General features: G+C 44.0%; 2 protein-coding genes across 2 annotated transcripts; both read right to left on the bottom strand.

Annotated features, from left to right (window-relative positions):
• Nucleotides 1–639: 639 nt before the first annotated feature.
• Nucleotides 640–2,040, bottom strand: LOC127313499 (uncharacterized protein At1g15400-like). The gene has a single exon (XM_051343992.2). The coding sequence runs from the start codon at nucleotides 1,458–1,460 to the stop codon at nucleotides 1,050–1,052; it is 411 nt and encodes a 136-aa protein (XP_051199952.1). The 5' UTR covers nucleotides 1,461–2,040; the 3' UTR covers nucleotides 640–1,049.
• A 1,171-nt stretch (nucleotides 2,041–3,211) lies between these two features.
• LOC127313498 (protein OVEREXPRESSOR OF CATIONIC PEROXIDASE 3) lies at nucleotides 3,212–5,106 on the bottom strand. Its single transcript, XM_051343991.1, has 4 exons — nucleotides 4,903–5,106; nucleotides 4,191–4,568; nucleotides 3,748–4,059; nucleotides 3,212–3,626 (listed from the first exon to the last, which is right to left on the bottom strand). Exons 1-4 carry the CDS (start codon nucleotides 5,062–5,064, stop codon nucleotides 3,480–3,482), a joined length of 999 nt encoding a protein of 332 aa, XP_051199951.1. The 5' UTR covers nucleotides 5,065–5,106; the 3' UTR covers nucleotides 3,212–3,479.
• Nucleotides 5,107–8,868: the final 3,762 nt, after the last annotated feature.

Raw genomic sequence — 8,868 nt, 5'->3', positions numbered from 1 at the left:
GTACTAGTCAAACTACTTGAGCCCGAATAAACAGAAAAATTAGTACCATCGAAAAGTCAGTTTGATATCATCAAATTCACGGTAGAACAATACTTGCATAATATGTAATACGTGATGATTGCACAAAAGCTGGAAGTCAAAATTGTATCTCGGAGACTATTTCGATGTTTCTGAATATTTATATTTCGACTAGTTCTCAGTTTACCTAGAACTAACTCGGTTCACAGTAGAATGAGATGATCGAATCTCAGCTTCAACCAATGTTGCAACTTACCATTAGCACAAATTATGAAGCAAATCTAACGGTTTAAAGACATTTTTCCGTAGTTGCAACCTCACTTGCAACTAAAAAACAACTGGAATTTTTTCATTTACAACCAAACTTGCAACTCAAGTGTTGCAGAAGTCCTGCTAAGCACTAGCAGTTCCGTTATATTTCTAGCTTAGTAGATAAACTATACAAAGCTTACCAGCCTCAAAATTCCCCGAATAGGAAATAAGCTCATGCGTTGGACAGATTCCAAATTTGGGTTTAGAGACATTCACCATAGCTTCAGCAGCAACCATCTATTCATGAGCATCCCCCGCGGCACAAGGGGACCAATCCCACCGCTAACTCTCAAACTCACAACCATATGCTTTGCTTAATCACACCTCCAATTGTTTATGGTTGCAACTCCCAGGCAGAGACACTCCATACCATACATGCAACAACAGTACAGTACCAACACCTCACACTCACATGCAAAGCAATCAAGAGATAGACAGATCACCGACCGATCCAAGGCCCAGCAGGGGCTCCAGAGAGAAAAGAGGAAAAAAGAATTCCACTAGATCAAGAACACACACCAGATCTCAGCAGCTGCTGCCCATGGATCTGAACCGATGAACTGACCACCAAAACAGGAACTAGACTAACCTGATATGTAGTATAGGCTACGTAGAGCAGAGTACAAACCAACATCAGTATATATATCACTCCATTACAGACGACGTCCAGTATAAACACGCTCATGTCCACCATGGCTCAAGCCTGTTGCAGGATCGCATCACCGTTGCTTCTTCTTCGCCTTGGCGCGTCCTCCTCGGCGAGCCTTTGAGCCGGAGCCCGAGCCGGAGAAGATGGAGCAGAGGATGCAGCCAGACACCCTGGGCGACGGAGGGTCGACGTCAGGGGCCACGTCCTTGGTCTTGAACACCTGCGGATCGCGCTCCTCCTCCTTCTGGCCCTGCTTCTTCTTCTTCTCCTGCTGCTTCTTGTCGTCGCCACCACCGGCACGGCGCGACAGCATGCCGAGGCCACCAGCGCTCCGGGAACGCCGCAGGTCAGGCTGGGACTCATCCTTGCCGGCGTCACCGGCCTGCGCCTCCGCCTCCTCGGTCAGGAACCGCTCGTCCCAGACCAGGCCCGACGAGCCGGACCTTCTGAAAGTCGACGATGATCTCTGTAACCCTTCCATCTGTACCTATCTAGTCCACCTCTCCTCTCTGCAGAAGGAACGAGCTTATCTGCAAGGTATGGTGAACACAAGAGGCGAGGATGAGTTGAAGTATGTATGCGTCTCTTTGAGGTGGTTGCTCTGCCCTCGCAGGCTTCCTGTGTGTGTATATATGTGAACGGAAAGAGACGGCCATTAACGTGCAGACAGAAGAGCAGTCAACAGCCGGTGCTACTGAAACCTACCAGGCCCTGTCTCACAATAACTAATTGGCCAACTTGTGCAGGGATTAGTCTACGCTCAGGTAAAACATTACTACAATAACTGTCAGAATAAACTATGGAGTTTTCTATTTTGATCCACATGACATGCCCCTGGTTTTACTTTTCCGTCACACAGGCATGTGGTAGGAAAAGAATCCAGCTGTCCAAGTGCTAAGCATCACCCAACCCACTAGAGAGCCAACGCAATTCACAGAGAGCGACCAGCACAAACCCATGATGTGAAGTACCAGTGATGTGTAAATATAACAGGACCCCACAGGAAAATATTTAAGATGCATGCATGACAAGTTGACAACATGATATGCGTCAGCGTAGAAATGAAAAACATAAATGAGAAAACTGGGTGGCAGGAAGCTTACATATCAATAATCGCTACCAGAATTCGGTTAATGCAGAAACAGCACGTCTGAATAAGATGTCCCAATGGCCCAACAGAAAGCAACCAAAGGCAAATGGCAATTGTATTTGGTTCTAGTCAGCATTAGCAAACAACCAATCATCATTATACATGGTAGAGTGGAAAGGGGTCTGAAGATTGTCAATAAAGATGTGTACAATCACTAGCTAGACATATGTGCAATCACTACCTATATCATCTTAAAAGATGATATCAACAGGCAACAGTTTTCTCCAAATTTCATCCTCCCATTTGCCTTTCTATCCCCACATGTCTCCCTCCCTGGTAGTATTTCTCTTTCTCTATCACACTAACTCCAGATTCTTCTTCCTGTGCATTCTCATTATCTTTACTGTATCAGAAAAAAAAGCTCATCATCCCCAGTTGTAACCTCCCCATTCTATCTCTTTCTGCATGATTCACTCTGATGACTGATAAGCTACTAGATTTCTCCAGCTGCCCCCCAACTCCAGAGTCCACACAATATGTGGTGTGTGCTCGTTGATAACAAGCACACCTGCTATGAACGGTGAAAACTCCAGAACAAAGTTCATCAGAGTTGCAACGAACTAAAGATCGAAAATAATAGTCTTACAGAAGTCTCAAGAGATGCGCTCTGTAGATACTTGAACTCATGGCCAGTGAAGAGTGATAACAGCTGAGCTGACTCATCAGTGCAAAGCTCTTACATCGGAGGCATCGACACCTTCTGATTATAGTAGGTGCAAAGATGCATGGCTACAATCTAGCTGATAGACTATTACAAGTGACCTACCAAGACTACAGAGATTCAGATCAAAATGGGAAAAATCAAATACTTCACACTGCTGATGCACAGGTCTTAGATACAATGCCACGACTTCTCCAAACATGTGAAATTAAATGTCAGACAACTTTATCTTAAAGCACTACTCTAAAATAGCTAATACTGTTGGAAATCTTGCACCAAGTGCATAAAATAGCCAAAAACAAATATTAGCCACATACCCCACTTAAAACGGACTAGGACAAGGATCATGTGGAACGCCATGCTTCCACACCAGAATATTCCTCTAACAAGAAAGTGTTAGGACCGATGATCTTTACCAAAGGAAAAAATAAGATCTGGTCAACTGACCATAAACCAAGTGCCACTGAAATCAATAGTCAAAACGGTGGTCCACAGTGAAGCCAATAAAAATGGCAAGGTGGCAGTTAGAAGTTTTACCTGTCACATTGGCCGGTGTCAGGGCATGGTTATAAATAAATGATATGCCATGTTGGGCTTGTGAAACTAGTTGCACTTCATGGTTCGAATTTACATTTTCTACGTAGTTCAGACTTCAAAGAGAACACTGCAACCCAAGCTGATCTAAGTTATCAGCTAGCTATCGTCTCAGATATGGATCTCTTGTATACAGCATGGCGGTCTGGTACACCATCTTGCTCCCTTCTATCCTCGAACCACTTAATAATGGTCTTTCGTGGAAGGCTTGTAACTTGAACTATGCTGCTAATCATGGTATTCTGTTATAAATACAACACAAAAGTAAGTGATGATAAATTACAAAAAATTAAGATAGAATTTATAAGTAACAGCAAAAATAAAGTGAATGTAATTGATGGTCTTTACGTAAATATTACTTACAGTGGGGCGTTTGGATTTGCGGTAAACTCTTTCTAGTGTCTCCAGTTGCACCTTTTTCAACCTTTTCTGCGCAGACCATTCGTTGCTCATTACATGAATCGGAAGGTCCGTCATTGGCTCGGTTTCAGTGACATCAACATCATCAACCACAACCTCATCAACTGCTGGAGAAGGCATTTCTTTGATTTCAGGTTTAGAAGGGGCTTCATCAGGCAAAGAATCAGACATGAGTAGAAGTTTTGGAGGTGGATTGCGGAGCAATTCGATGACCAAACCCCTATCCAGGCCAAGCTCCCCTGCAAGATTCTTCATCTGCGAGAAAACCGGTTCATGAAAGGCAAAGGAAAAAATCAGTTTTGAATCATGTATTTACATCAAGCACTTCATTCTGATTTAAAATGTGCAATTTGAAACAGAACTCAAGTGGATATTCATCTGCTTACACTAGTTTTACGGCGACCTATTTTCAGTGCACGAGCCAACCTCTTGAGTTGCCAGTTTTTCAACTCTGGCCGTTCGACTGCATCTGTTACCTCATCACTACCATCAACTATGGAGCCTGACGCAGAATCCACTGCAGGTTCATCAGCGCCTTCGATATCTCCAATGGCTTCAGCGAGTACCTGTTCAAACCTGGCCATATCTTCCTCTGATATTTCCTCCTCATCATCATCCTCAACAGATAAATCGTCGTTCTTCAGATCTTCTTCCAGCTGCTTGAATAGTGCTTCCAACCCACCCTCGTCGTCATCGTCACCATCATCATCATCATCACCATCAGTGTCATCCTTTGCTACCACTACCTCGTTCTGAATTTTAGTCTGGAATACAGAAGATTTTTTACACAAGCATTTCAGTCACAGTTTATGGCCACATAATTAGAATCCATTCTGATTCACACACACAGCCAGGATGCCGTGGCAATTGTGTGGAGGAACGTCACAGAAATTCTTTAAAAGAGACCCAGAATTGTTTTCATACAAATTCCCCAAGATTGCAGGTACATAAAATTTCTGACAGGCACCACGACCTAAAATGTACTCACATACCTACCTGCACATATCTTCCCCGGACAACCATATAACTAAGCACACGCATAGACCAGGTTAGGCAAAAAAACAGTGGGGAGCGGGAGCTGCTTGTAGGGTCAAGTACCTTGTACTTGGAAGGCCGGCGAAGGGCGCAGGCGACGGCCCGCGGAGAGTGGAAGAGCCGAAGGCGGATCCCGACAAACGGAGCTGGTTCAGGAGCGCCTAGGGCGCGAGCCCTTGGAGCAGCGGCCATGGCCGCGGGGAGCGGCACCACCGTCGTCGCCATTTCCACGAGCTCGTTTCGGATATTTCGCTGTTTTCTTTCTCTTCTAACCCTCCCCGTGGGTTTATCGCTGTATCCAAATGGGCCCTTCTGCGTGGGCTGGGCCGTCGGCCATACGGGAGGCCCGCTCGGGAGCTCCTATCTGCTAGAGTGCTAGACCTCTTTGCTGGAGGCCTGCCTATAGGAAAAGCTAGGTGGGCCAATCTCAGTCACAGTTCCAGTACATTTAACAAATCTAGCTTGTGATTCACCCTCAAGAAAATCTAGCTTGTGATTTTTGTAATTTCTTATACTTTATAGTAAAATGGCAGAATGTTAAATTTTTTAAACAAGGAAGTGTTTTTTTGTAAGTTTTGATAGTAATAAAAATTATGTATCCTATAATATTCAAAGAAAGTAAATTATTTTGACATATGTTCCACCACACACGAATTTTTTGCACTTTTACATACAAAGAGAGTAAAATACAATCTTGTTATATGTGAATGTTTAATCCATCCCTAGTTTTTGTTTCGTCCGATGAAAATTTTCTAAGTGAAAAGCAATTTTCTTGACATATGCTCCGTCTTCTATGAAAAAAAAAACTCCGGTTCTAAAAAAAAAATTGTTCTACAAAAGTAGTCTCCGTATACAAACCTTTTCTTGATACAAATTTCACTCTATGACTTTTTATGTATGTAATATGATATTCTTTTGTTATAGGTATACAGATTGTTTTGAAAGATAATTTTTTTATATGAAACAAACTATATTTCTCCATCCATGAAACATATTATTTTTACCAATGCAGTGGAAGTTTAGTTACAAAATAAAATCGGTATTATTCAAAAATATGTTACCATATTTACTGTTCCCTTTGTCTCATACAAGATGTCTCAACTTTGTATAAATTTAGATAAAATTGAGACGTCCTTTGTGGGATGGAGAAAGTAGTAAAAATATAACTCTTTTTTACAAAAATAGAGTTACAATTGAAAAAAAAAAAGAACAAAAAACATTTCTAAGAAACAAAAACTGAAAGGAAAGCATAACGAAGCTATAAGTTAATCCAGAAAACCAAAAGGGAAAAGAAAAAATACTTAAAGAAAATTAAGAAAAGAAAAAAAAGTGTATGAAAAATACTCTAGCTAAGACATTAGGGCGATGGGCGGAGCCTCCTTAGAGCATCTCCAGCCGCGCCCCCCAAACCATGTCTGGATTGAGCGTTTGGGGATGTCACAAGGAGGTGCCGCTTTTGGGGGTGCCTCCGTTTCCAGACCCCCCTCCCAAAGGCCGCCCCAAACATGTTTTCGTAGAAAAAATAAGTAAAGATCGTCGTCATTCAAAAGGGATTGTTCCCGCCATAATCGTCGCGATCAAAGTAGCCGCCATAGTCGACTCAATCAATATTACAGACCGGGGTGCAAATTGAACATAATTAGAAGAATGGGTTTGGCGACGTCCACAACGCATCTTGAGTTGTCGCTTGCTCGTACAACACGACGACCCCATCGTGCTCTGTTGGTGATACAGACATCGTCGCTGGGTACACTCCGATGTCGATGCAGGAGTACTGGATGATGTCGTCGCGGACACGCATGCTGATGCTGGCACTGTCTCTAGAGCTGGAGTTGATGCCGATGCCGACACGGCCATTTTAGCGGTGATCTTGTTGAGGATCATGCCCTTGTAGAAGTTGTGCTCCGCCAGCACCCGGGGATACATTCCATCTGTCGATGCGGTCAAGACTCAAGAGCATGAAGTCATCTCTGCGTTTCTTCACAGCGACACGCTCCTTCTTGATCTGCATTTTCTCTTCTTGCTTCTTGTCGCTGATGAGCAGGTTTGACGAGACATCGGCAAGGCACTTGTTGATCGATGACTAAATCTTGTCGGTTGCTGTTGCTTCAAGCGTGGCGGCCTTGGCCGCCTTGTTGTATGTAGGATGCCCTGTCGATGCTACGAGCAGCGCATCTAGATCAATGAGGCTATCTTTGCCCTTCGCCAACGAGATAGGCGTCAAACTCCACCTGTCGTAAGTTTTGAGCTTGCTATAGCAATGTAGGAAGTCAAATCCTCTATTGCCTTCCGAAAGCGCCCGGTACATGTGTATATCTTGGTTCAACTAAACAAATGAAGTGAAGAAACTATCATATATAGCCACATAAAAAGAAACAAGAGAAGGGCCAAGTGAAAGTGCATAGAGCCCCATGTGTGGTTTTGGTAATTAATGACAATCCCTATGAACTAATGGTTGCATTGAGTTGTATGTGTAGGAGTTGTCCATAGGCATGCTTGAACGATAAGTTGGCGTCAAGGTTGCAATATGAAGAAATAAGGTGCAAGTTCAAGATGAGTCAACTCGAAGAGCTCACTACTTGAAGCTTGCCATCCATATATGTTCATGGATATGTGAGGTTTCACCGAAGAAGAAGCTCATCCATAATGGAGTATGGCGGAACAATCCGCAAGACCTCATCTTCATCAAGCAAGCACAATCAAGAACGGTGTTTCATCATGTTGCGGTCAAGATCATCATCATCGAGCACAAATGGAAGGCGCAAGGTTAAGGTTTGCTCTTGATAGGGTTTCTTTCTTACCGGTCTCGTGGTTTAGTTGGGAGACCGGTTTATAGGATAATGGTCGTACTATCAAGGGGCTCTCGAGTGAGTAACTCGGTCGTATCGCTCGGAGTACGGTCAAACCTTTGCATCCTTGCATCATCTTTCTTGGTTGTTATTTGGATCTTATTCATGTGGTGTTTTAGAGATTGTGGTTATTTCCATGACAAGCTCTAGTTCATCGAAAACGGCTTTCGCATAGATCACTTGTTGCGTTTTCGAGTTTGGTGATTTTCTTGATTTCTCGTATTGAGGTGTTGCACCTCTAAAATTAATAGAAAATCACCCCCACTAGTTTCCATATTTTCAACAAAATTGGTTTCGTCTCATTTGGTTTTTCCAATCTCAAGTTTTTGCATTTCAAGTTTAAGTTTAAAAGAAAGAAAAAAAAAGGTGAAGGAAAAGGAAAGGAGGGGGCGGTACAACCGGCCTCCCCATGGCCGGAGCCTCCGGGCTCGGTACCGCCCGTGGTACCGGAAATTGGCCAAGCGCCACAGAAGGTTTCTAGGGAGAAAGGGAGGCTCGGCGGTACCTCGCCCGGTACCCCGGCCGGAGGCTCCGGCCTCCCCCTCCCGGCCCGCAGCTCCTTGGCCTGCCTGGCCACGTGGCCGCCTCCCACTCGCGTGGCCCATCGACACCGGCCGGTAGTACCGGCCCAACCTGGCCGGTACTACCGCTCAGCCATCTCCAACGGGCAGAAAAGGAGATGCCCCTATTTAAGCCTTTTTTTCCTCTCTTTCTTTGTACTGCTTCTTCCTCCTCTCTCTCAAGCTTTTCACCACCATTTTTGTTGACTTCTTTGAGCTTGAGATCTTTCTCCCCATCCAATGATTTTTGCATCTATTTGAGAGAAAGATTGAGGAGATCTAGATCCACACTTCGACCAAACCAAATCATCTCTTTGTGAATAAAACTTTGGGATCTAGATCTTGGAGAATTTTGTGTTCTCCTCTTTGTTCTTCCTCTCTTATTCCCCCATTAGGTTTAGTAGCTTTGTTGAAATTTGAGAGTGAAGGATTGGATCATCTTGTGGTGTTCTTGCCATTGCATTTGGTGCATCGGTTTGACTTCTCCACAGTGATACATGGAGGTGAAAGTTCGTGAGATATTCACTTCGGGAGCTTGTTCCCGGAGCTTTTTTATCATGGGTCTTTGGACCCTAGACGGCTTAGTGGTCTTTGTGGTGTTCTTGGGGACTCCAATTAAG

This window comes from Lolium perenne, chromosome 7, assembly GCF_019359855.2.
Source record: "Lolium perenne isolate Kyuss_39 chromosome 7, Kyuss_2.0, whole genome shotgun sequence".
NCBI lineage: Eukaryota > Viridiplantae > Streptophyta > Magnoliopsida > Poales > Poaceae > Lolium > Lolium perenne.
Note: the sequence above shows the minus strand (reverse complement) of the source record. Positions and strands in the feature narration are given on the sequence as shown.